This window comes from Anser brachyrhynchus (assembly GCF_964034855.1).
Source record: "Anser brachyrhynchus genome assembly, chromosome: 3".
Classification (NCBI taxonomy): domain Eukaryota; kingdom Metazoa; phylum Chordata; class Aves; order Anseriformes; family Anatidae; genus Anser; species Anser brachyrhynchus.
The window spans coordinates 27,774,876-27,802,747 of record NC_137696.1 but is presented as its reverse complement, the minus strand read 5'-3'; the positions used below and the strand labels follow the sequence as shown (position 1 = coordinate 27,802,747).

Below are 27,872 nucleotides of genomic sequence, written 5' to 3'. Positions count from 1 at the left end.
GATTCATGGTGTATTTGGAAGAAGATTTATTTTTGATTAGTTGCAAATGTCTCTAACACTGTCCATCCCTGTGTGCAACACAAAATGACTGGCCTCGTACTGGATTTTTCAGTTAATCCAGCTAACCTAGTAACCAGAATCCTACATGAAAAGCTAGAGAAAAAATGTACTATACAAAAAATTCAAAGCTGGCAAATCAGCTTCTTGCTTATTCGTGAGCATAAGTGCCTTGTATTTCACAACTTTATTGCATTTATTGTTTGGCTTGTGTTTGGCTCATGTTTGGCTCATGGCTAGGCAAAACCTAAATAATTTACATCCTGCTTACTTTGAGCAAAGACTAAACCTACTGGCCAGAATGCCAATGAACTGATTGGCCAAAAAAATGAAATTTGGAGCACTGTAAATATCTGCATCTCCACTTTCATCTCTCTACCACTGGCTTTTAAAAAGTGACATGAAATCTTTATTCTGTGCCATCAGTGTTAATTGAGACTATGCTAATGCCAGAAATTTTTCCTCCCTCCTATAGTCCCAATGTCAGCAGTGCAGAATTACTGCAGCATCCTCTGGGCAGTGTTTAAAAAGCTTCTTGACCGTAATGGGTAGAAAAAATGACTCGGTGAACTCCATTTATTGTTCTAATGTGTGAGTGCTCACTGCCTATATCCCCCTGGCAGGGGCCCTGGTTGGCAACACCAGGGGGGAAAGAGCCACCCTTGCCTTTTTCTGGACTTTCCCTTGCAGAGAATGTCACAGATATTTCTGCTGTCCCTGGCACATGAGCACAGCTGCAGATACTCACTGTGGGTTTTCGGTTCAGTTTGTGTGGTTTGGGACAGCAGTCACTGGGGATCACACCAGCAAGCATAGAGGGCACGGTGGTGGCTTGATGTTATTCACTGAGCATTTTTGTACCACAAGTGCAGGAATCATTCTTTTTTCGGAAAAGCTGAGGAACCTTAATTTCTGCACCACTTAGCCTGCCGTTCAAAATGCTTTAATTTGTCAATAAACAGCAGACATGCATGGACATTACTACAATCTGGTGGCTGAAAAAACGCAGTAGATGCTTTGGCAAAGCCTGATTGCAGCCCTGGGTTGTGAAAGTTGTAGCTCAGAAAGCAAAGCCTGTGGTCTTGACACCTCATGAAAGGGAGAGCTACCTGCAGGCACACTTTAAGGTGGCAAGTATTCTGATGTCTTTTGTTACAAAATAAATAAATAAATCTGTAAGCCTGAAGTAGGTCTGCTTCTCCAAGGCAGGATGTGACTGTGGTTGAAACATAAGGATTGAATTGAAACCCAGGTTTTAAGTTCTTCCTCAGAGTAGTAAACTTTCATTAAAATTAGCCAGAGAAGAAAGCTGATCTCACAGGAGAGACCTGAGCTCCAACTGTTCCTAAGAGCAGGAGGAGATGGCTGTCAGATCAAATCAGGAATTCCTTCCTTCAGCTTCTTTGAGCATTGGTAGTCCAGAGCATCCCAGAAGGGATTTATTTGTGATATAAACACATTTGTTCTTTCTTTTTGATTAATGATTCTACGTTTTGGCTAAGAATGCTGTGCAGTAAAGTCCCTGTAAGTCCCCTTACAGTCTGTGGCCAATAAAGACTGATGCAGAGATCCTGATCATGGGCTGCAAAACGCCCAGCAGGCACTACCTGACTTATGTCTGTACCTCATACATGCTCCGAAGGTTAATATTATCTGTCTGAAAATGCTACTGGATTATCTATGCTGGATATTATTAGTAGTAGTACATTAAAGACTCAAAAGCTTTATAATGTGAAAAGGATGCTGAACTCTGTTGGTAATAAAGATTTGGTGTCACATTTAAGAACAGCATGTAGGATTTTTTTTAAGCTGTAAGAACTTCCTGAAGTAGAATTCACTTATCTCTATGATTATTTATTGTCCATACTCCAGTCAGCTTTGACAATGAAAATTTACTTGTCAAGCACACTTTTATTTTAGTCTGTTTGTAGTTATTTTCATTCTGTAAGTTTGATGCGTTTGTCTGAAATCCATGGCCTGTAATTTCCAAATACACCAAGGGATGATCACTGGAATTGCAAAAATTTTACCTTTCCTAGAAAACTTCAGTGGACTGAGTTTTGCCACTTGGGTTTTAGTTCATATTTGATCTGGCCTATTTCTTTAGTATGTGTAACTGGTATAATACACTGGTATCTAGCACGATGCTAAGTAAGTATCAGTGGTGAGGGATCTGACCCTGTAAGACAACTAACTCTTCACTAAAAACCTGTCTATTGAGAGCCAAGAGTGCTCAGCAGCCCTCTAGACTAGCCAAAATCTTGCTCTTCTATGATCAAAGCTAAGGCCACTTCATTGTTGTCGTTCCACTGACTGTAAATGATCTTGGGCAAAAATGATTATGGAAATGGAGTGAGTTGAGAAAAGAACTAGGTGTATGACTAACTGCCCAGAGATGAAAAGTTAATCTTCGACTGCTGCTGATATAACTCACCTGATTTGATTTCACTTGGAAAAAGAGGCTCTGAACCTGAGTTTTACTGATCATTAATCACCGTGCTTGCAAAGGCATGAGGAGACCAGTTTGATCATGCAGCTGTTGGAGGGTTCTTTAAACTGGACGAACATAACATTTACAGGAGGTGATGAGGGATACCCCATGTGACTGTAAAACGCAGATTCTGACACCCAAGCTGACATAAGAATAAAGCATTGATACCATTGAGCTTAACTCCTTCATTTGCAAACCTGCTCCGTTGCAACTGCTGTTTGTAAAAGCATTTAATGTAAGAGTTGTTTGTAAGCACAGACATTTAAATATTTAATTCATGGCTAACATAGTACAGTGCTTTAGAGAAATGTTTAGAGACACTTCCAGGCAGCATCAGTGCATGATCATTTCCCTTAAAATATGGAGGATGTCAGTAGATGGAGTGGCAGACATTTTTAGCACTGAGTACATATCCTACACTAAGAGTAATGCTCTTGTTTTCAGGTTTTATAAAACACATCTCCATTTGTAAACAGACTGGCAGCTCCACATATGGGTTGTACCCACAGTACATTGTTTTTAATCTCACTGTAAACGGTGTCATTCCTAAACTGGGAGACCAGCACTGAGGCTTTTTTTTATTCAGAAGACTGTTTTGGCCCTTAATGATGTTAATAGGTTAGGGAATTGGTGTGTCAGGAATGGCATCAGGTGCATTTCTGGAGAGGAGAAATTTATTTCTCTGAGTGGTTGCTCCCTGTGATAAGATGTGCTTTATTTTCCTTGTTGCTAGGAGGGTAATGTGCATCCACACATCTCTTGCAGCCTGTCTTAGTTTGCCAAAACTCAGTTGCAAAGAATTTTAAATTGCTATCTTTGCATGCTATAAATGTAGATAATAAAAATATACCAGGTTTCCGTGCCTGGTTTTATGCTTTCACTGATTATTCTCTTTTTAATAAAGGAATGATCCCTGATATGGACAGAAGGTGCTTTACTGCTATTTCAGACCGACACCTTTACCCTATTAAGAAAATTGTTTTCAATATCAAGTTGACCTCCCAGTAAACCATTTCTATTTCTCATGGACCTAGAGACTTTGGAAAGTATGCAGAGTACTGAGGATGTGAATTTCTATGTGAATTACTTGCTCTGATTTCAAGTTATTATTAAGCCTTGCCAGTGAAAATGCAAACAAAACCATGTCCCCAAGGGATGAGGAATAGACATTGCTGCACATTGTAATCAGCCTCTCTTGAAGATTCATTTAATATCTTGTGTATTTTTTTTTTATGAAATGCATTATTCATGTAACAGGATTCACAGAGAGAAGCAGCTGAATTGTAATTTCTGGGAAGATTCTTCTTCAGAGATGGCATTTTCATTATTTAAATCAATGCAGTAGGGCTGGCCTGCATGAGGGAGGCATGAAGTGAAGGGGCCAGGCAGCCTGCAGATGGGGCACTGATGCAGTTAGTTTACTGTATCTGAAGGGGAATAAAACAAACAAAACAAAACAAAACAAAACAAAACAAAAACCATTTAGCTTACTGAAACACTTTTTGGGTCAGTATGTGGCCACTTTAGACATCATTACACTTAGTGGATTTTTTTTCCTCTGTGTTGGGAGCAATACTTAAGAGAATAATATTCAACTAATACTTATTCAGTAAATAAGCATCCTCTTTCAGAAAAATACTGCTTGCAAGCTGCTTTACCCGCTGCTGTTTCCTAGAGACTGCTCCTTCAGTTCTCTTTTGAATCCATCTCACAGCAATGTGAGAGGGCATTTCTTCTTGTTTCAGGGTCTACAATAAAAGTTCCACATGTTTATATTGCGATTCAGTCTTATATACATAACCTCATGTAAACTACTGTACTTAATTAACACAAGCTTAGTCTCTGTTGCCTCACTCCACCAGCAATCCCACTGGAAGCAGCAGGGCTGCTCAGAGATAACAAAACACAAATAACACCTGTGGAGTCTGAGCCCAGCTAAACAAAACTATGGTTGTACAACTGTAATTGCTTAAGCGGTGTCTTGTGCCATGCACCTCCTCCAGCACTGTTGATGGCAAACTTATTTTTAAAAGTGAATATTTCAGAATTTAATTAGTCCATATAACCAGTCGATTATGCTAATGAAAAAAAATATAGGAACATGCAGCTGAATCTGAGATGTTTCATAAGCAAAAGGATTCTCTTTGGTTGTCCCCCTGCATCCCCATATAGTTGTCCTACACACCTATGTGCCCCCTTCTGTTTCCCTCCTCTCCTCCCCTTTACCCCAGAGGCTGGAAGGGTTCACAGATACCATCTTTCATGTCTTTAAACAAACAGGTGACTGCAGAGCTTTCTGGTGTAAGTGTGAGCCAACAACTTCCTGTGAAGTTTTTGAACTTCACATTTCTGCAGGAGGTATGTGCGCCTGTTCACTGGCGTGGACAGGAGTGTGGTGTTCCAGCGGTAGCGGGTTGGTGCCACTCATACATAGCCTCCTGAAATGGCAGGGAGCCTGGAAGGGTGTTTTGATGCACAGTGGTAGGTTGCTGTGGTTAACTTCTTTCTCCTATTCTCTCTGTTTGCCCAAGTTTGTCCACTACCTCCAATGGTGAGCCATGGAGATTACATCTGCCACCCGCGGCCTTGCGAGCGCTACAACCATGGGACAGTGGTGGAGTTTTACTGTGACCCTGGTTACACCCTCACCAATGACTACAAATACATCACCTGCCAGTATGGAGAGTGGTTCCCCTCCTACCAAGTCTACTGTGTCAAAACAGGTAAGGGAGCAGCAATGGCATACCCTCTTACAGCCCATCTCTTTTAGATCAAATCAGTAGTTTAGTAATGCCTGGTGAAATTCATTTGTTTTTTGCTTAAGTGATGAACATTGATTTGTAGATGCCATTAAATACAGCATATTTTATTCCTGAATGATCCTAAACCACCTCAACAGTTAGCTCTTCAAATGTACTTTGGAATGTCTTGTGGATTTTTTATATGTATATAAGGTAAGTTCATGATTGCATGCATAAAAGAAACATCAAGGGGAAAAAGCAAGGTCCAGCCCCTGTGACAGATTGCTGTTAAGGCTGTTTGTAAATAAAACGCACATGTAAGAAATCTCTCACCCTAACTGTCGCTTCTGAGTATTGTTAAAGAATTAATATAAAATAGCAGCAGTAATAAGCACAATTGTGGTATTGTTCTCTTTTTGTTACAGAACAAACTTGGCCAAATACACAGGAGACCCTCCTGACTACATGGAAAATAGTGGCATTTACTGCCACCAGTGTTTTATTAGTACTTCTACTGGTCATTTTAGCCAGGATGTTCCAGACCAAATTTAAGACACATTTCCTTCCAAGGTTTGTACTGTTTTTTGTTTGTTTGTTTGGGCTGGTGGTGGTGGTTTGGTTTGGTTTGGTTTGGTTGGTTGGTTTTTGTTTTTGTATTCTGAAGCCCTTAATTCAGTTTTCACATTCAGTGCTCCTTGCTGAGGAAGCAGAACAGCTCCTGAGCCTTGCAGATACCTCCTTTGCACTGAACAGAAGTATCTGAACTACCTACACAGACAGGCATCCCTGGAAAGCCACTGTAGTTCCTTCTGCAACTAAGATAAAAGCCAAAGTTTGTCAGATTCATTCTGGGAGTAATTACAGCTTTACTACTGAGAACTGCTGCTTCTGCATATAAAAATATTTGACAGTGCTTTAAAATACTCATTTTTGGGTGCCAGGGGAATTCATTTTTAAAGTACTGTGGATTCAGTAATGTAAGTTTTAAGAAAGAATTTCTTTTTTTTTTTTTCCTTCCTGTGGACAAATTTATATTAGAAGTTTGCTTTCCCTTCATGAGTATTATTTTCATCATGATTCATGAACATCTCCTACATCTACCTTTATTTCCATAAAATACTGTGCAGCTATGAGCATTTGTCATTGATTCGCACAGCACTCCTCAAGAGACAGGTAGGTGGGTACTATTATTATTATCTTGCAATGGGAAAAACAAAGACAGGCATGCTATGGTTTAGGTAAAGCTTGTGATGTATCTAGGTTTAGATCTGTCGATCTGTCTCTACGTTTCAGTCTGGGCTCAATTTGCTATGGACCTTGACTGGGTGACTCTTTCTCTTTCTTTTACTTCTGTGTCTTTATTCTACCACACACAGAAAGGAGAGGTAATAAAGCTGTATGTCAGTAAATATATCCCCATGTCAATGCAGAAGAATGAATTTGGCAGTCTTACTGTTAAATAAGTATGTGTACCTGAAAGTATATGGATTGTACCAGTAATGTGTATGTTAACATATATATCTACAGTATATGGGGAGTATACATACATAACTAGGAAAACCTTTAGGGTAAAGGGTTGCACCACAGATAGCTTTATAGCCTGGATTCATCTCAGTTATTGAAACGACTCTCTGGCCTATTCTTTTCAGATGTTTTCATGTCCTAAGGGGACCTGGGACCAACTCCTTCCTGCTAGGATTCTGTTGTGATTTAATTGACTACAAAAAATATACTTCAGGGTTTATCACACCTTCCCAACATAATATAAATATTTTGTTTTAAAAAGAAACCAATCTAGTGCTGGTTAAGGATGTCTTCATCCTTTGAAAGCAAGACTTGAAGGAGGCCACAAATCTGGCCCCCAAATTCCTGTCATCCGATGATAGCCAGCTCAGCGCCTGTACACGTGCTGTAAACACTTTTTTGCTCTAGCCCACATCTTTCCAGGGGTTCCAACACTCTTGACTGGTGAAGCACACCTGTGATCTCATATCCAAGATATCTTGTCTGTGTGACACAGCAAATGGTGCTCCTTATCTCTTCCAAGCACCTGTTTTCTTTCCCTTCTCTAAATTGTGCTTCACATTACTTGGTTTCATTTATCCAATTGTAACAGATTCCACCTGACTGTCAATCTGAACAGATTTTTGCAAACCTGTGAAGCAAACATTTCTGTGAATGTTAATGACCCTGTAGCATCATTTTGCGTGATTAGAAAGTGTTGTGTTTACTTGCATTCAGCAGTTGCTCCAATGTGCTTCTGAAACACTCTGGCTCTCTGCGATCATTTCTCTGTTTGACTTAGAGGCAACCAGGAGGGCTCCATGGGTGACCCTGACTTTGTGGTGGTGGATGGCGTTCCTGTCATGCTGCCTTCCTATGATGAAGCTGTAAGCAGCAGCTTGAATGCTCTAGCACCTGGATACTCAGCTACAACAGGCCAGGGGCATATTTTGCAGACAGAAGATCAGAGTCCTCCTGCTTATCCCGGCCCCAGGATTACAGACACGCTGCCTAGTGAATTTGAGACCTGTGATAGTCAATCAGGCTCCTCTGAACTGCTCCAAAGTTTGTACTCATCCTCGGTGTGCCAAGCAGCAGCGTTTTCTGGGTCAGATCGAACTGATGCATCCCGTAGCACTGCTGGAGAGGCTGTGTCCACGAGTCCACGGATTGATATTACAGATGGTGAGTCTTACATAAGCGAGATACATGAGTCCATAAGCAGGAGCCATTCATTTGTACAGTCAGAGCAGGAATAAAGCCAGCTGACCTGCTTTTTACTTTCTCCATATATTTGCAGAGTCCGTACCTTAATTTGGACATTCTTAAAACCATGCTACTGAGCTTCATGTCCATGATATGTCCTTGCTAACTGTGGTGCAAGGGATTTGACTCCCTGAGGGTAGGACAGGCCAGAAGGCTTCTCTCCAGACCAGGCAGCAGCAGTCTCATCAACGGGGATGACGGCGGGTGCCCGTATACAGCAGCAAAGTCAAACATCATCTTGCCTGTGCTGGTCTGTTCATCTGCTCCTCAACTGCTACACTCATAACTCCCTCATGTACTGTGGTTTTCACAGCAAAGAACATGATTTTCTCCTTACAATGGAAAGAAAATCATATTTTCATACCCAGAGAGAATTAGCAGCCTTTATTAAACAAGCTCATTGTGTCTGCACATACGGCAAACTTTTCAGTCTAAGGCATGTATGCATTTGCGTACATTTTAAGCCTTGGACATGGGAGTCACAGCATAAGGGGAACCTACTCACAGGACCATGTATTAGAAGGGAGATCATCATATACTATTGTCTGCATTTAAATCATGAGCATGCATTGATATAATTTCATTTAGCTCTAACAGAGCCTTATGGTGTGCTTCTTAGCACGTCAAGGAATCTACATAGCTTTCCTCAGAGACATTTAAATGAGAAATAGGTGGAGGAAATCTTCCTGCTTCATAGGGTTGGGGCTAACTTTTAATAGCATCACAAGTGGAAGAGGACTTCTGGAAGGAGGTGGGAGAAATGATGAGGATACCAGCAGAAGTCTCTGCTTACTCTGAATGTTGAGTCAGTCTTTAATGTAGTAGAAGGGATGTTTGCACTTAGGTTTTGGTGGGCCTAACTTGTTTTAGAAAACATGGATAGCCTCAGTTGTTTAATGTTCATATAGCTGTTAGAGCATAAATGGGTATAGAATTGGAGACACCGTATATATTGTTCAGATTTTACAATGCCCATTTATATTTTTTGCAGAATTGCTAATAATAATGATCTTCAAAGATCTAAAAGGAAGTTACAATCAGTAACCAATACCATTTCTTTTTTACCTCTAGAGATTCCGTTGATGGAAGAAGACCCTTAGCCTGCACGGAGATGTGTCATCATTGCGTTACACTGTTTGGTAACATGAATACAGAACACTTAGAGATAGAAAAGACTATCTGTGGATTTGGAGAGGGTATTTTCGTACTTACCAACCTTCCACAGGATGATGTCACCAGATTGTGTGTACATCTTAATCCACAGTGGGGATAACAGCAAAAACATTCGGAAAAGCAGTTTTATGAATGAATCCTGGGGATTTGATGAGAGCAGATGTAGAAAAAGAACTGTGGCTTTTTAGAAATGAAATGTATATCTGCATCGCAGAAAGTCATATGGTTCTGTAGAAGTACTATTGGATTTTGATACTAACTGCCTCACAAAAGCATGTCAAAGTATGTAAATTTGCTTATAAAGACTGCTTTAAATGATCTATGGGCCTCTAGTTTATGAAGAAAGCTTTCAAGTTTAAAAGAAATACTATTACTGAAACACACACACAAAAAAGAGGAACGATCCTCTTTGACTTTCGTATGCTAACCAGGAAGCTTTTGATTTACTTGTTGATTTGTTTCAGACCATGTCTGCAGAAAATACAACAGAAATGATGAGATTCGTATAAACTTTGATGTATGATAGCAAATATATATAAATATATATATATATTTAAAAACTCTTAAAGAGAAAGAAAAGGAGAGACTCCAGATCACATAATGAGCTGGAGATTTTTTTAAAGGTAAGGTAGATTTATATGATATACAATATTCAAGGTAAAGTATCAATATTTGTATTTATGCAAGACTTCTGTGACAACATTGCATTTGATAAATCCTGCTATAATATGAAAGACCTAGAAAGTGTTAAAATTATGAAATATTTGCTTAAGAAATGTTGAACTGCCATGCTTCAACCTTTCTTAAGCTCTGACAAATATATACACTAGAGTAATCTACAGTCATAGCCCAGAGCACTGCCTTGTCCCTCTACACTGTGGTAGTATTCTGAGCCATTATTGTAGAATACTTTAAAAGAAAATAAAGTTCAGTTTCAGTTCCTTTGACTTATCAAACTGTGTCTAGCTGGCCTTTCTTTCCATTCCTCACTTCTTTCACCAGCTCCCACCTGAAGGCTGGGATGGCAGGAGAACCCCTGGTCTGTAACATGTTCAGCCATTATCTAGTTCCAGTGGGACAGAGTGGTTTTGTTTAAGCAGAGCACATGAAATGGGTGCAGCAATGGCATGGTTTATGTAGATGCTATTGTTGTTTTTTCTCTACTCTGTATCCCATGCCAGAGCATTGTGATAAAGACATATGAATGGTCCACCTTTGTGGTATTATAGGCTATTCATTATTTGTCAGGAAAATTCCTGACTGCTTCATATGCTTATGGAAAGCTAAGCAGATTTCTCTTCTTATTTTTGGTATTGCACAATTGAAACATATGTTAAACCAGCAGTGTTTTATGGAAGAATTCACCATTTGTTATGACAGAGATTGCCATCATGGGCTAATCAAAAGCAAAGGAAAAAAAGAGACCAATTTCTGATTTCATATTCAAAGTAAACCTGTAATATCTTTATTGCTCTACACAGAGGATCACTAAAAGTTGCTCTGTTATTTTTTTCATGATTAATTATTTATTTGCATTGTGGTAGCATCTAGTGATCTCGCTTGTGAATCAGGATAGCAACATGATAGACCTGCTGCTAATATTCAAGAATGTGTTTATGAGCACCCTGTCAGCAATGGTATATGGTAGTAAGAAGCAAATGGAGACAAAAAACAGACAGCACTGTGTAGTAGAGAGGTGATTATTAGTATAATCTCAATTACTTCACAGTATCGCTGATGAGAATGTAGTGATTGGTATTGAATGGTAAGACACCTTCTTATGCTGGACCTTCTTCAAGAATGAAATCTTTAAGACACAGGAGAAGGCCATTCCAATGCACCGAAAGTTGAGCCAGCGTGGGAGAAGACCCTGTGGGGGCTCTCCATGGGCCACAGCCTCCACCAGGCCACATCCACCTGCTCCACCGGGGGCTCCTCCACGGGCTGCAGCGTGGAGATCTGCTCCGTGTGGGACCCATGGGCTGCAGGGGGACAGCCTGCTCCACCAGGGGCCTCTCCACAGCCCGCAGGGGAACTGCTGCTGCCTGCCTGGAGCACCTCCTGCCCTCCTGCTGCACTCACCTTGGGGTCTGTAGGGCTGTTTCTCACGCGTCTCTCTCCCAGCTGCTGTTGTGCAACAGTTTCGTCTCTTTCTTAAATATGCTCTCACAGAAGCCCAACCAACATCATTTGTTGGCTTGGCTCTAGCCAGCAGCAGGCCCCTTTTGGAGCTGGCTGGAGCTGGCTCTTACCTGACACGGGGCAGCTTCTGCATTCTTCTCACAGAAGCCACCCCTGCAGCCCCCCTGCTACCAAGCTGTTGCCACATAAACCCAATACATAAGGTTGAGGTACTTAATGTATTCTTTAGCCTCGGTCTTCATTAGTAAGGCCAATTGTTCTCAGGGTACCCAGCCCCCTCAGTTGGAAGGTGGTGACAAGGAGATGCAGCACCTATAATTCAATGGGAGACTGTAGGTGACCTACTACATCACGTGAATGTTTATGTGTCTATGGGTCCAGACAGGATTACAGACAGGGTTAGAGGGTACTGAAGGAGCGGGCAGAAGTGCTTGCCAAGTAACTTTCAATAATTTACCAGAAGTCCTGGCTAACCAGGGAGGTCCCAGCTGACTGGAGGTTAGCACATGGGACTCCGATCTATAAGAAGGGTGGGAAGGAGGATCTAGGGAATTACAAGGCCATCAATCTGACCGTGGTACCAGGGAAGGTCATGGTGCATATCATTCTGAATGTCATCACACAATGTCATCATACTATACGTATGGGACAATCAAGTGATCAGAAGCAGCCAGCATGAGTTTATGAAAGGCAGGTCCTACCTGACTAACTTGATCTCATTTTATGACAAGGTGATCCACTTAGTTGATGAGGGAAAGACTGGGGATGTTGTCTCCCTGGATTTTAGTAAATCATTTGACACTGTCTCCCACAGTATTCTCCTGGAGAGACTGGCTGCTCATGGCTTGTACAGTTCACTGGGTGAAGAACTGACTGAATGGCCAGGCTCAAAGAGAAGGAGTAAACAGAGTTCAGTCCAATTGTCAGCCAGTCACCAGTGGCATTCCCCAGGGCACAGTATTAGGGCCAGTTTTGTTCAACGTTTTTATCAGTGGTCTGGATGAGGTGATCAAGTGCACACTCAATAAGTTTGCAGACAATACCAAGGTAGGAAAGATTGTTGATCTGCTTGAGGGTAGGAAGACTTTACAGAGGGATCTGGATAGGCTGGATGGATGGCCTGAGTCCAACTGAATGACATTCAACAGGGTCAAGTGTGAGGTCCTGCACTTGGGCCACAACAACCCTGTGCACTGGTATGGGCTTGGGGAAGAGCGGCTTGAAAGTTGCCCAGCAGAAAAGGACCTTGGGGTGTTGGTCTACAACTGGCTGAACATGAGCCAGCAGTGTGCCTAGGTGGCCAAGAAGTCTGATGGCATCCTGGCCTACATAAGAAACAGTGTAGCCAGCAGATGTAGGGAAGTGATTGTCCCTCTGTACTCGGCACTGGTAAGACCGCACCTTGGATATTATTGTGTTGAGTTTGGGTCTCATCACTACAAGAAGTATATTGAGTTACTCAAGCATGTGAAGAGAAGAGCAATGAAACTGGTGACAGGCGTAGAGAAAAAGAGTTATGAGAAGTAGCCAAGGGAACAGGGGTTGATTAGTCTTTAGAAGGGGAGACTGAGGTGTGACCTCATTGCTCTTTACAACTACCTGAAAGGAGAATGCAGCAAGGAGGATGTCAGTCTCATTTCTCAGGTGATAAGTGACAGAACGTGATGACAAGGTCTCAAGTTGCACCAGGAGAGGGTTAGACTGGATATTAGGAAGACTTCTTCATAGAGAGGACAGTCAGCCATTGAAATGGGCTGCCCAGGGAAGTGGTGGAGTCCCCATCTTTGGAGGTATTTAAGAGATGTATGGACATGGCACTAAGGGACATGGGTTAGCCATGGGACTCAGGAGATCAGGTTGATGGTTGGACTTGGTGACCTTGAAGGTCTTTTCCAACCAAGATGATTTTATGATTCTATATATTGCATAATATCTTCTATTCTTGCTTACATAAGATTTGCCATTTTTTCAGATGAAATTTTCTCAATTGCCACCATAATTTCAGTTTTATCCCACAGCTGTATCCATTGGGTATTAGTATTTTCTTTGCCACCCATTTCTTTTTAGGTCCCATGCTTTCCAGAGGTGTTTGCACTACCACATGAAGTTCATGATTGTCACCCCAGCAAACAATCTAAGAGTGCTGTAATACTGACCTCGAAGCACATCTCAAGCCTTTTAGTCAGTTAAGTGATTTTTGTTTCTAATATCATTGCAAAATATTGAAATTACTATAGGTACTCTTTAAAATATTATGAAATCTGTTTTTGTTAGTCTTTTAAGAATTTGCAGAATTTAATTTCTTATGAAATTTCTGGACTTCTATTCATTGATTTCTGTTATGAAAGCTTCTGGTTAATATTTGAAGCTCTACAGATTTATAGATTTACACTGCTGTATGCATTGTATTGCAGTCACTCTGCTAAGGGAAACAGACAAGATAACTCAAGGAATTTAAGTTTATGGCTTTTTAGACCATTTTTATTTTTAAAAGTGCAGAATTGCATCTACACTAGAAAATATTGATGTACTGATATTGCTTGATAGTCCTTTGACAGTACAATACTAAATGTAACTTGCAAAGGTGAAAAAGATGTTTTTACTCTTTTTTTGCTTATGATGTATAAGACTTCTCGATAGGGTGTTTTAATGAGCTTACTCATGTGGTTGAGTTTGGGAGTTTTGCATGCTTGAATTTTCCAGAGAGAACAGAGGACTGTTTCAGTTTTTCTTTTGTTTTGGGCTGGAATTCTCATGAAAATCTTCTGGCCATTGGATCTGCATCCACACACCAAGCCACGAGCTGATGCCCTGGGTTGAGGGATGCCCCTAGCTGCCCCCTAGCCTGCCCAGCTCCCCAGCTACTCTGCCAGACCAGGGACCCCCACAGCCTTGGTCAGAGAGGTCAGGTCATCTTGAGTCCTGAGCCATGGCAGACAAACCTTCAGGAAGGTGGATGCTTTGCGGGCCCTTAGGGACTGGAGAGCTGGTACGAGCATGACTGTGTTTGCCATGCAAATGAAACCAGATGGGAGGATGAGTGCATCTCATGCAGATCATAAGCTGTTTTCACTTCAGTTGTCTGGATGTGAATAAAAACAAACCGAGAAAAACTCTTATTGGTGTGGGGAGAAGCAGCATGTTAGTGAAGAAGGACAACCCACGTGCTGTCAGCAGAGGGAGGAGAGGGTAGGTACTGAGAACTCCAGGAAAGAATAATAATGAGAACTGGCTTTGGCATGCTCTTTCTAAAAAATGAAAAGGAGGAGAAAAAAAGTGAGCAACAAGCCAGCCTAAAACACAGGCTTATGAACAAGGGCTTGACCTGAAGCGTGCTGGGGGAAGGGTGGAAATCCAAGGTCTAGCAGCAGCTCTGCTGGGAGAGAATGACAACCTGAGCATGAGTCAAAAGGACCTGGCTGTTATGAAAATGTTCAGTGTCAATATGAGCATGTTTACACAGAACTGTAACTTATAAAATGCATGAAGCACTCGTTCAGCTCCACTCAACACTACTAAGACCTTGGCTAGTGCTCTGTGTCAAATGTTGAGCAACTTTTTCCTCTTCAAGAAAAATGTGAAGTAGCTGGAGGGTAGCCAAGCAGAGAGAATCAACAATTATTAGAAAAGCCTGTCCTCATAGGTCACATTAGAGATTGTGTAGTGTTGCGTGTAAACAAAACCAGAAGGGATTCATAAATTTGGTTTTCTGTAAGAAGCATATTTTGTGAAGAAGAAGGGAATCATCCATATAAATAGGACAAGAATAATAGGATTAATTGTAACATGAGAAACTGAGGTTAGATAATAGGAAAAGCCTTCTAGCCATAGGGATGGTTACAAGCAGGAAGAGATGGTCTGGGAAAGTTGTCATAAAGCTCTGTCATGAGAGATTTTTAAGAACATTTCAAATAAACAGGTGCCAGGAAAGACACTGGGGTGGGATGGATTAGATGAGCTCTTGGGGCTTGTTCTGTTCCTGTGTGATTCCCAACTTGAGAACTAAACTTGGCTAGCGTTCTTTTTTCCCCATGTATGCTAATTCCAAACTGAAGGTATTGGACAAAATGTTCAGCATTTATCAAAATCACAGCCGGAAATATTCTCTTTTCTACCAACAGAAGCTTTTCATGTAGCATGGGCTGAACTCCAGTGAAATCCCATGAACTAAACCTTGTTGCAATAAAGTGACATTGATTTCAGAATTTTATTCTGTGACAAATCCATATTTGGGATTTTCTGGTTTTCGTGTCTATCTTAGGCAGTCAAATGAATGCAGCCCTTCTAATACTCTGTGTGCATTAGGTGAAGTAAATCCTCTCCTGGCAATTATCTAAAGACACCTGTTGAGTTCAAGGAAAAACAGCAGCTCAGGCACTGGAGCACAGAGACCATTGTCATGTTTATGCAAAACTTTCTTCCCATGCCACAAAAGCTGTTTGTTCCTGTCTGTGCTGTGCTGCAGATGTTAGCACAGCTTAGCACATCAGCTGTCAGATGAGTAGTATGGATGGAAGACGCACATCTTTAGCTCCTGTTCTTGGGCTCATAGGGACTCCAAGAAGGACTATCAGGCAGGAAGAGCTAGAAAGCAAGTGAACATCCATCCCAAATCCAGGAGCAACTCCCCTTGTCAAGGGCATTTTCAATCCCTTTCACATGGTTCCCAAAGGAATTGCACTACAGTGGGGAGACTCTGCTTTGCCTGTCACTTTCCTAGGTCAGGGTGTGCAGCCAGAAAAAAAAAGAAAAACAGACAAATCCAAACCAGAAACGTGGAGAAGGAAGAAAAACAGCTTACATTTTAGTAAAGTTCAGAGTGGTAAATGAGTATGTTCCCCATATTCTCCAGTAAGAACAGAGGGAGCTGTTTTGTTAATGAAAAAGGTTCAAAATAAAAGTCAAGAGACAGGGAGGAAAGACGCGCTTCCTGTTTTGGGAGGTCCAGCAGCCCTTTTCATTCACATCTCAATTTCAATGGTCAGATTGCTTCAGCTCGCAAAACGGTCTTCAGTTCTCCATGCACAAAATGCTCTTTTGGTTTGGATCCATGTTTTTATTTTACTATGTTTGCTTTCTGTTGTCTCTCTGTTCATCTTTTGACTCTCCTTCTCTTTTTCTGACTACTACTGTTGTTCCGGTTTCATTCTGCCATCTCAGTCATGCTGGGATGTGAAATAAGTTGCTTAATTGCAGTGCAGTACCCAGCAGGCAACATCCGCTCCTTCCGACGAGGTTGCTCGTATTTGCCTTCCTCATTTACGTTCTCAGCAGTGAGGACAAGAAGGGACACAGAGCTCCTCACTTTGCTGACAAATGATCTGTGGAAATTGTTACAGAGGACACTAAGGGGAGCCCACATTACTACATGCATGATGTATCTATCTGACTAGGCCCCAAGCCTGTCAGCTCACTATCTTTTGTTGGCCCAGAGTTCACAGGTGCAGACGAATGTCCCTATACAAACAAAATAGCCAAAGACTTTTTAAGGATTAGCTCAAAATGCTAATCTCAATGTTAGAGATTTTAAAGACACCCTCCTTTCCTAAAATGGTGAGCTCATAGCTTCAGAAAATGGGTGCTGACATACTCCAGTTAGGTAGCACCGCGTGTGCAGCAGGTCTCTTCATCCATCCACTTCCTGGTGCTCTGGTATGAATTTCTGATCCGCAGGATAACTGCTAGAACGAAACAATTAACAGTTGCTTAGCTATCAGTTGTTTCGGGTTTTTTTTTTTTTTTTTTTTTTTTTACCTAATTAGGCTAGATTTATTTTTAATGCTCATTATTACCACCAGCTTCTGACTTCCGTCTATCCACTGCTGAGTACATGCTGCTCTTGCCAAAGCAAGTGTCTTTCAGCAGCTATCTCAGCCCCCTGCAAGTGTCCCACCCTGTAGGAGATGGCACTTGCCACTGTTGTCTCTCCTATTAATTCCATGGCAGCACATGCTGTTAGTCTGCCTTGTTTGGTGCTCTAGTGTTAATGACTGTGCAATCAGTTATTTCTTTTGTTAACCATGGATCCCTGTTGTTGATAATTCAGGGTTAATTGCTTACTATAAAGTTTGGCAGAATCATTTAGCTTAGCTTAGCCTGATCATTGATAAAGACTATAAATATCTGCAGTCTATCACTGATATAGATGTTACTGAAGTTTTGTATAATTGGCTTTTATGAAAGTGCTGCAGCAAAAATGAGGGTTAGCTCAACTACCAAAGTCAGCTGTCTATTGTTTTTTGTGCAACCACTTCAGCAACTTAACAGGTTCACTTTCATCGACATTTATGTCACAGAAAGTTTATAGCTTAGATACAGCTCCAGGAGTGCTGAAGCCCAGCACTCAGGACATTGTGGCAGCTATAAAGAGCAAGACATTTTAGCTGAGCTTATGTTGTGCTGACCTGTCACAAATGCATCTTACTGGAGATAGACATATCTACTAAAAGACTTATATGATAATGTTCTCTCCGTTTCCTGGAAAAAGTGGGGGAAGAATCACCAAGTGGAGTAGGTCTAAAGCCACACCTGTAATGATGTCTCTCCAGTTAGCTGACTGTCCCAGCAGTCTGCTATTCCCTAAAATTTTGAATGTAGGAGCTGCTGCAGACAGAAAGCTCTGTATATACACACTGCTCTCAACTTCCAGTGAAATGGATGGGAACTGGGACTAATGCGCCCATTTCAGCAACAAGTTCTTTCTGAACATGCACTGAGGAGTCCCAGCATCTTGATTCCCAAAAGCAGAAGGAAGGCCATGTGCTCCCATCCAAGGGAAGCTGGGGTTTAGCATTACACACCTATAGAGCAAAACCAGATGCCAGATTCTCCACCCAGCTCTCTGATTTCACTTGTGTTAAAAGTGAAATTTCGTGTGAATTCCGACCCTGTGTGCTTATTGGCGGGGTGCACTGGGCACGAACCTATGGAGAACACTATTTGCAGTGAATTGAGGCTGACTGGGTGCATCACACTCTGCAGTTATTTAAGCCTTCACAGCATAGCGCCATGCAACAGGTCAATGAGAGTCTTCAGCAGCAGTAGGCACCGACAGTTGTTCAGCAGGAAGGGACAGTTTCATTAAACCATTCCAGACCCCGAGGTTCCAGGTAATTTCAATGAAAGCAAGACCATTATCCTCTGAGACACCTTTTAAATTCAGCACAGTGCTGTCTTCATCTCCAGAAGCCATGTTCTAAATATACCTAATATCTTTGTAAGAAATTATGAGTGAGAAAGTGATTAATTGTTCTGTGACCTTCAGTTTCTTCATCTAGACTGTATCACCAAACCATATTTTATGTCACTAGGAGACAGCAGATGTAAATCAAATATCTGCCTGCTCTAGAATATCTAACAGGAGAGAAAATTACTTCCATCTATTAACACAGACAGATTTTCATGAGAAGATTTTTCTGCCTCCCAAACCCAGTTTTAAAATGAAACTTTATACTCATAGGTCTGCCTGTTGATTTCCAGCACAAGGAGCATTGCCACAGTTAGCAGCTTTGGCAAGAACAACCACCTGTCACTCTGTTTCACCTTATAATTTTTTTGTTGTTTGTGTTTCTTCGTGTTTTTTTTTCTACAATATAACTTTAAAACTGTAAACTGTTTGAAAAAAAAAAGAAGAAGAAAAAAACAAGATAAATGTGGATTTTAAATATCTTAGGCAGGAAAAGTCATGACTATCCTTTCTCAAGAAATTAAATGATACCTTTAAAAAGCAGAGTCTCGCCCTAAAAGACTGAATAAGCAGTAAGTAGAAAGGGACATTTTTTTCCAATAATGAGGTATGTAGAGAGAAAAGGCAATGGGACTTGGGTTTCTGGCAGCAGCAGTGCATGCAGTAAACATCTGCACATACTGTAGCCACTCGTGTGTGTGGCACAGGAGAGCTGGGAGGCTGTTACTCTTGCATGTAATGGGGAGAGAGTGATGCAACCCCAAGTCAGCCTGGTACATTTACAGTTTGTGGTAGAATGGGTATCCCCATGCAGTAGTGTTTCATAATTTCTTTTCCTTTTTTTTTTGGCCTGTTAGATTTTTTTTTTTTTATCAGTAGCATACTATCAGATCATTGTATCGGCATATTCTTCAGTTCCAGCTGTAGGAGGTAGTATTGTCAACACTGATGCCAAAGAGAGTGCCATTGAAAACTAAATGAATCAAGCAGATTAAAAATAAGAAAATAAAAAAAAACAAGTTTAGAATTAGGTTTGTGGTCATGTTGACCCTGCATATTCATTTTTCTGTTCAGAGTAATCATACCTTTGGAAAATAGGAAGACCACAATAGGGCAGACAAATCTCATGTTCAAAATTAGGAATGTGAGAAACACCTCAATAATTTTCTCAGACAGGGTCTTCTGTGCAGCTATTTTATTCACGATTACAATGGCAGGCTTCCTGCAAGCAGAAGCACCCAGCAAAACTATATCATAACCTTATATTTCCTATTACCCAACAATTGATTCCTCCCATCTCCTCACTGGCTAAGTACGGGTTCACAAACTATTCAACGCTTATTATGATACCATATACATACAATTTTGTTTGACCAACCGTTAATTTCTCCTTTTCCTTTTTTTTTTTTCCCTTCTTCTCTCGTGACTAGAGGGCCTGTGACTTTTTGTTTTGACTGATTTTGCACTGCTCATCCTGTTTTTCTTAGCTATCGTCCTTATTTTGGGACAGTGGGACCTTCCCCTTATCTGCTTAACATACTCCCCACTGCTATGCCACTGTTATGCCTGCACAATCACTTCTGAATATGCAAGGTTAGTGGAATTTTCCACTGCAAAAACAATCTACTGCAAAAACACAATTTTGTTTCGCACAGGAACCTGGAAGAAAAAACCACAACTGTGTTGAAATCTCAAAGCTTAATTCAAGATGTGTTCATAAGCGCTTTTGCTGGAAAGAAGAAACAGCCTCAGCCATGCAATTACATACTTAAGCTCAGCGGAAAAGATTTGTTTACTGAATGCGAAAGGCATACATCCCAGGCCACTGTTCAGAAAGAGTCATGCATAATAATCACAAACTGCAACACAACAGTTCGAAGACCTTTGACATTTGATTAGTGTTTTTCTGTTTTGCAGAGTGAAGAGAGTGGTTTGGACTTTAAAAGGAAAATGAGCTAAAGCTTAAGTTAGTGGGGCCGCAGAGAAAGAAATGAAGAACAAGTCTGTGGAGAGCAGTAAGTATATGCTGAAAATGTACAGGGGAATTGATGCCAAGCAGATTGTGATAGATTTTAAATTCCAAATGTAGACGGACTGACACATGGGGACACCAAACACAGCTGTTCCTATGTGATTCCAAGGAGAAGGTAGGAAATGCAAAAAGCACACAATTTTTGATAACCGCGAAACCCTCTACTTGACCATTACTCCTTAGTGTGGTCATGGAGAACTATAGGCTCTGATTTTATGCTGCGATAGCCCGTCTGTACTGGGCCTTAACCCACACAATTCCATCAATGCGAAGACCCTGAAACGGGAAAGTTTCAGTAGTCTTTTTCAGCTTAAAAAGAAAGGGGTGAGGTCTGAGGTGACATTATGCAGATGACCGGGCCCACCCCGCTCCACCTTCTCACCAGCGTTCTTCTGCCTGCTGCCTCTCCTGACTCAGCCTGGCCTGCTGCAGCAGCCTACCCCAGGGGATGGTGCGACAGCCGTGCAGGCACATCAGCCAGGAAAAACAATAGCACCGCAAGGGTGGCAAGGCACAAAATTTATCTCAAATGTACAAAGTAAAGGGAAATAAATAAATAAATAAATAAATAAATAAACAAACAATCAAACAACAAAACAGCAACCTGTGGGGTTACTTAAAATGGCAAGCTATTTTCAGACAAACATGATTTCTGAGGTGACAGTTGCTTCATAAGCAGTGAGTCAGAGCCTCTGCTCAGCCTCTGTAGCATCCTTCATTTCCTTAGGTAGCACTTTCCATGGCAGGAACAGGTGTAGATAAGAGCAATATTTTAGGGCCTTTGCTGATAGCACAAAATGAGCAGAAACTGCTGCCACATCAAAACAGATAGGAAAAATCCAAGAAAAGGCCATACAAATGTGAAAAACATTTCATATCAAACAGAGTGGACTCTCAGGTGTGGATGAAGTCAGAAGCGATGGGACATCTGCTGAGGTACCTCCCATTCTAACACCTTTCTCCAGTTATTCCTGTCCAAGAACCTCCTGTCAGCATAAAAACAGCTTGGTTAAAACAGGCTCCACGTGAGGAGGAATGAAGGGAAGAAAAACTGCTATGTTTTTCTTTCCTGGCAGGTAAGACCCCTGACAATGCCATTATCTGCTGTGGGACAGGAAGCTGGTAGCAGGTCACTCTCCAGAGAGGGCTGTGGTGTTACCACGGCAGGTCGTGCTACCTGCACATCTTCACACTCTATACATTTCTTAACATAGAGGGCAACACGCCCACCCTTCCTTCCCTGCCTGACTCTCCTGTAAAGCTTGTAACTCTCTATTCCAACGTTCCAGCTGTGTGATTCGTCCCACCACATTTCCATGATAGCAATTAGATCCTAATTTTTCTAGTTGCACCGTGACTTCCAATTCCTCCTGCTCGTTTCCCCTGCTGCATGCAGGGGAAACCAACGTAGAGGCACTTCAGCTGGGCTACGGGCAGCATCACCTTTTTCGAGGAGTCATTCCTAATTCCTATGGGATGATTCACAGGTGTTTCCCTGCTGTTTTTTTTAAAGTATTGGCATTCAGGTGTACTTTTGAATCACTTACAGGTATATTCCCTTCCTCCACCAAGTTTAAAGGCCTGCTAATGAGCAAACCAGCTTGCTGCCCAAAATGTCCTTGTCCTCCTTCTTGAATCTACGTGGATCACTTCCTGCTGATTCTTAGTAGAAGTGTGAGCTACTATCAAGACTTCAGATTATTTTTCTGATGCCTGCAGACATCATTCCATGTAAAAAAATGCTTTGACCCTTTTATCTAAGATATGATGTACTTTGCTAAAAACCACTTTGAAGATCCTAGAAAGGATAGTGTTCCTGGAAGTGTAAAAAGTGATTTGCTGTGCTTTTTCTGATGCTCTCCTCAGCCCTTGTGTTTTTGAATGGCACATCATGACATGTGGCAATTCAGCTGTCATTTTTACATTTGGAAAAGCAGTCGGAATGGAGCAACGTAGCCATCCCAGTTGAATATGCTGAAGTTAAATGATAGATGTCTTGAGTGCAAGAGGATTCACATGGCTTTCTCGGAGGTGCCGACTTTTAAATCCTAGTTACATGCAGAAACTTGGCATATTGTCAGCATGTGCAATTTTCAATTTCATGGGACATTTCTTTTGGTGTTAGCGGTGGATTTTGTTTTACCTTTATATTCTCTTTTTGTTAACACTGCAGGAATTACTTTTTGGGTCTCTCACTTTAGCAGCTGTTTTACCTGATACTGCGTGCGCTGTGCGATTCCTGGGGCATTTCTGTGGGTAGAGACCAGAGTTTGCATGAGCATGTGCATATGTACACTCACATACAAACGCTGGATAATTCAGTGTTGGAAAGCCATCACAGACCAATTTAGTACAGTCACAAAGACTGAAAGGTATTTAGATTATTAGATTAATATAAAAACAGCTTTCAGGTCAGCTTTTATATTATGTATTTATTTATTTGTTTATTGCAGAAAAGAGGGAACAGGATAATGGCTGGCAGGCGTTGCCTGAATGAAGGTCTCCTACTCTGCATGGCCAGAGGTGGAAGTTACAGCTACATCTGTCTGGCCTGGCAGCTGTGCTCAAAACAGGGATGTGCCCTGTACAGCTGCGGAGGTCAGACAGTGTGGGCTGTATAGTCTGCAGGCTAGATACTACAGTTTTAAGCATGGGAGCACATTTTACCTCTTACAATCTATACAGACCTTTGAGAGAATCAGGTGGCAGAATCATTTTCAAATCACTGTCCTTTTCCACATTTTTGTGCTATTTTTCAGAATTCAAAGCACAGTAAGCACAGCTCTGAGCTGTTTTACCAAGATCTGACCACACTAATTTAAAAAGACAAAACTTTGGTCTGCTTCCACTTTTCAACATGTGTTAAAATGAAAATATCAGATTTTTTAAGCTGAAGTGTAATATGTTGAATTATTATAATGTTGAGACTGGTGGAGCACTTTCATAAATTGATCAAACCTTGCTGATCTTTCCTTTTTCTTCTTTGCTTATATTAACATAGTCATACTTGTGATTGAACTCAGTGGTAGCCAAGGCTGTAAAGGCACATAAATGCAAAAACCTGCCTCTCTGAAGTCTTCAGTCTCACTGAGAATGGAGCTCACCAACATCAGATCAAAATTAGTGATACCTAAAAAGCACTTGGAGAGGCTCATTTTGGATCCTTCTGTATGCACAAATGGAGCATAATTATCTTTCTACATGTAGAAATGTATCTTGTCTTATTCTATCCATTCTGTGGACAAACTTTTCAGTTCACTGCTTTGATAAAAGCTTTCTAAAACACTTTAATAATTCCCCAAATACTCAAAACAGCCCACGCTTTGGCTTTTTTAAAAAAAAAAAAAAAAAACAAAGAAAAAGAAAAACTGGAGCTTTACTAAGATCACAGATTTGGCTGTTTGTTGTGAAATCCAGGTGGGAGAAAAAAAAAAAAAACAATTCTTGGTATTTAACATGATAATTCTAACTGAGACTCATAAGGTAAAGAGACTTAATCTAATTATCTATGCAAGGTATGTAAATGTGAGTCTCCAGAAATAATGACTTTATTACAGTGTTGATCTTGTGTGGGTGGAAGCCTGCTTTAGAAGAAACCTGTGGGAAATGATCATGTATTTCACCTGCATATTATACGTTAGAGGAGAGCCCAGAGGTACAATAAGAAATACATTTGATAAGAGTCTTACATATAAGAAATCACTAATTTAATGCATTAATCACTGGAGTACAATTATAGATCTTAATTTAGAAGGCATTAGTCATTCACCATACATAACCTTCTGTGGCTCTTAGAATTTTATTACCTGAGTTCATTACAATTGGCAAATGTCGTTTGCATTACCGGCACACAGAAGGGCCACATTTTTTCAGTATTAGATCCACTCCATTAAATTCAAGGGAGAACACCTCTGGATCTTACTTCAGTAAAGATTAAAACACAGTTGCTCTTTAGGATGGCTTATAAAGATTGTACATTATTAATATATTTTATTAGCATGTTGAAACTGGAGTAGTATACACTGGAAATGTTACAAGCACAACCACAGAAGACATCATAGTTGGTAATAAACCATAACAATAAACAGCCTATTGACCTGTTGAAGTCTTTACCAAAATATGAAACAAACGTCTATTTGTCACAAAATCTGTTAAAGCTTTTATTGGATTTCATAAATGAACTTTCATACAAGATATTTTCTTGAAATTACTTATGTCCTTAAAATTGAGTATCTCGGTACTTACGGTCAAGAAGTTGCAACTGTCTAGGACACAGTGAAATTTTGTAAGTAATTACTTATATTTTTGTGGTGTTATCATGTGCACAGTGGAGAGAACATCTTTTCTTTTTACGTCTTTCCTAATCTGTTATGGTGCCAATGGGATCTCAGTCAGAGAGTTTAGAAGTGTCTGACTTGAGCTCAGCAGAACTGCAGGCAGTGGCATTTGCACGTAAGCCTGCCTACTAGGTATCTAGCTCACCAAGTGTATGTGACTTGCAAAAGACAAAGGAGGAGCTGGAAACGTATCTCTACATAGACACAGCGGCAGAAAGACAATTTTTGTTTTAGCTTCAATCATTTCGTGCAATTGTCTGAACAACGCGACACGGTTGTGTAGGTGTTCCTTTTGTCAACAAAACACAACACCTTCATCTGTATCATTTGGAATTACATTCTTCTGTGGAAGAAGGCATTTAAAGTTGTCAGCACAGTGCTATGGAAAATACGATGTGTGTTTGGGGGAGTATGAGAAAGTAACAGGCTGCTTTAACAGACAACTTAGCTATTTCTTTACTCTCTGAGTTACACAGGCATACGAGCTGAATATATTGGCATCTTTTATCGTCTTGTGATAAACATCGCGTGATTTACACATTTTAAACTCAGAGGTTTTTAATAATTGAATCGAAAGGATTTAATCCAGAAGCAAGATTTCACTTGTAATAATAGTCTGTGAGCATAGTTCAGTGATAAATCAAAGTCAATGCATCAACCTGAAAATGTCCTAGGTTGGATTTTCAACCAAAACTTGGCAAGAGCTTTCACAAAGTAAATTCCTCTAAATTTGTGACTACTTATTAGCAGGAACTGACTGTACAACAAACAGCACTGAATACTATGCCATTATGTGAGAAGCTTCTGTGCTGAAATGTACAAAATATAATAAATAAAAGGTGCTCAAAGACTAAAGCCATGAAAAGACAGCACTCCTGCTTACCTGTTACCTCAAACACTTTTGCAAGTTTTTATTCATAATCTGAAAATGGCTCAACAGGCACCCAAACTTTCTGGGTTCTAGGCCTTAATTCAGTAACTTTAACATAAAATACCTCAGCTTTTTAAGCATATGGATGAATAGTTAGAGGCCTGAGTTGACAGCACACAGAAGAAAAACTACTTGTTTCCCACCCGTCCAAGCTACAGCAAGGGAATGATAAGCGAAGTATCCACACAAGAAACAGGGTGAGGTATGTGCAAACATGACTAAATCCTGTCGCTGGGTCTTACTGTCACCACCTGCAAAGAAGTGCTGTGGTGGCAGGCTGGGTAGACATGAGACTTAACTACATCCTTACTGCCTTTTCCTATTAATTATGGCTTAGATCAGTACTGAAAATACACAGAACTTCAGGCACCCAGTTCCGTCTATACAATTACAAGAAAGAAAAGCAGGACTGAACAGAAAATTAGCATTATGTGTTTTGGCATAAATATCTCAACCATTTCCTCACACTGGAAATTTGCACAAAACAGACACTTTTTTAATATCCCATGTCATCTGACAGAATTTCATAGGACTTTTCCTAAACTGATTTATTTGGCTTTGTCTGATTCCCTGTGTTTCATTTAAATTTTTCCAAGTTTAGCAAAATTACTTATCTCCAGATACACAGGCCCTGTTTTCAGTGGCCTTTGAGCTATTGCTTCAGTGCCTGGGTGTGTTGCAGTCTCTCGCCTGATTTAACAAGTAGAATAGATCACAGGCAACCAAAGAGCTGCACTGATACGATTAAAATACGTACATGTGTTATTACTTATAAGTACCTAATACAAAAGTGACATAAATATTAGAAATAAAGAGTAAAAAACAAAATAAATAAAAAAAAAAAGAGCAGCAAGAAGACAGGCACTTTGGTGTCATTTCTGGCCCAATAAATTCCACATAAAGCAGAACAGCTTCGTCTGTACAGAGTGAGAACTTCCTATCTAGATATCCTATGAGCTGATCTGGTGGGACATCATGGCACATCAGGGACAGAAGCAGCGTTCAGATCCTAGTAGGAGAAGAGAGGCTCTGGAAGGAGTGAGCTAGCCATGGCGTGTAGGTGTAGGAGAGGAGTGCTACAACTTGCTGGAAGCTGTGAGTATAGGCTGTCTTAGGCATTCGTCTCCAAAACAGGTTTAGAGTTGTGCAACCCCCAACAGAGGTGAGACTCGTTTTATTTAACAGGTGAATATTAAGGCATGACCCTTGGTTCTGCATTTCCAACTATCCAGATTAGGTCATGCTTTGGTTAACACGACGTAATTTGTATATCCACTGTTTTAGGAACCTATTTCTCCCATGCAATGCAACTAAATCCCCAGCTCACAGCTGTGGGTATGGCCAGGCAGCAGTGTGCTAAAAAGTTAGTTGGCTTGGCCAGTGCAAAACCTAAGAAACAGGCACTTTTACAAACAGCATCAATTTCCAGATGTCTTTAAGTGGAAAATAAAAACTTAAATTACTATGTACCTATATAGTAATAAAAATGCCTTCTCTTTTTTAGACCTCTTTTCATTCCTGTAGTTTAGATTCCTCTTCAGGAATTACTGTAACGGGCAAATAAATCAGCTCAGCCACAGAACTGTCCTTCAATCCCAACTTTTTCTGTAGGCACAAGCGTACTGCTGTGTGTAAGGCACTGAAGGAAACAGAACAGAACGACCGTCAGAAATAGGCTAAGATCGTGAGCAGAGGGTCAGCGGCTTGCAGCAGGCTTTGGTTAGAGGCAGCGCACACCCCGGGGCAAGCAGCGCTGGAGGTAAGAGACGGGGATGTGGCGGTCTTTCCGCCGGCAGAAGATCAGCTGGAACAGCTCACGCACCAAGCAGCTGACAAACGCGATTTTTTTAGCTGTTTAGGCTGAGGCGAGGTGGCGGGATCACCTCACACGCGTTAAATCGCTTCTTTAGAAGAAGCCGGGTGAAGCTGGACCCGCTTCTCGGCACCTAGCGGCCGCTCCCAGGCAGCCAGTCAGGGCTCCCCCGCTTCGAGCCATCGCACCTGCCGGCGGTT

The 27,872-nt window shown here is 41.0% G+C and overlaps 2 protein-coding genes across 5 annotated transcripts in view; both read left to right on the top strand.

Annotated features, from left to right (window-relative positions):
- SUSD4 (sushi domain containing 4) overlaps positions 1-10,187 on the top strand; it is a 72,897-nt gene extending 62,710 nt beyond the window's left edge. For both annotated transcript variants that reach the window (XM_080586396.1, XM_080586395.1), the window contains 4 exons: positions 5,080-5,271; positions 5,715-5,859; positions 7,595-7,977; positions 9,130-10,187. In XM_080586396.1, the coding sequence (XP_080442522.1) occupies positions 5,080-5,271; positions 5,715-5,859; positions 7,595-7,977; positions 9,130-9,158 (749 nt within the window). In that variant the 3' untranslated portion in view covers positions 9,159-10,187. The remainder of the gene's footprint in view (positions 1-5,079; positions 5,272-5,714; positions 5,860-7,594; positions 7,978-9,129) is intronic.
- Positions 10,188-10,326: 139 nt separating this feature from the next.
- The window catches only part of TLR5 (toll like receptor 5), a 32,016-nt gene continuing 14,470 nt past the window's right edge, over positions 10,327-27,872 (top strand). For 2 of the 3 annotated variants that reach the window (XM_080586385.1, XM_080586384.1), the window contains exon 1: positions 10,327-27,618. Coding sequence is in view for 1 of the 3 variants with exons in the window: in XM_080586383.1 (XP_080442509.1) it covers positions 20,550-20,574 (25 nt within the window). In the remaining 2 variants the exon portion in view is untranslated. The remainder of the gene's footprint in view (positions 27,619-27,872) is intronic. The other variant, XM_080586383.1, reaches the window with a different exon arrangement.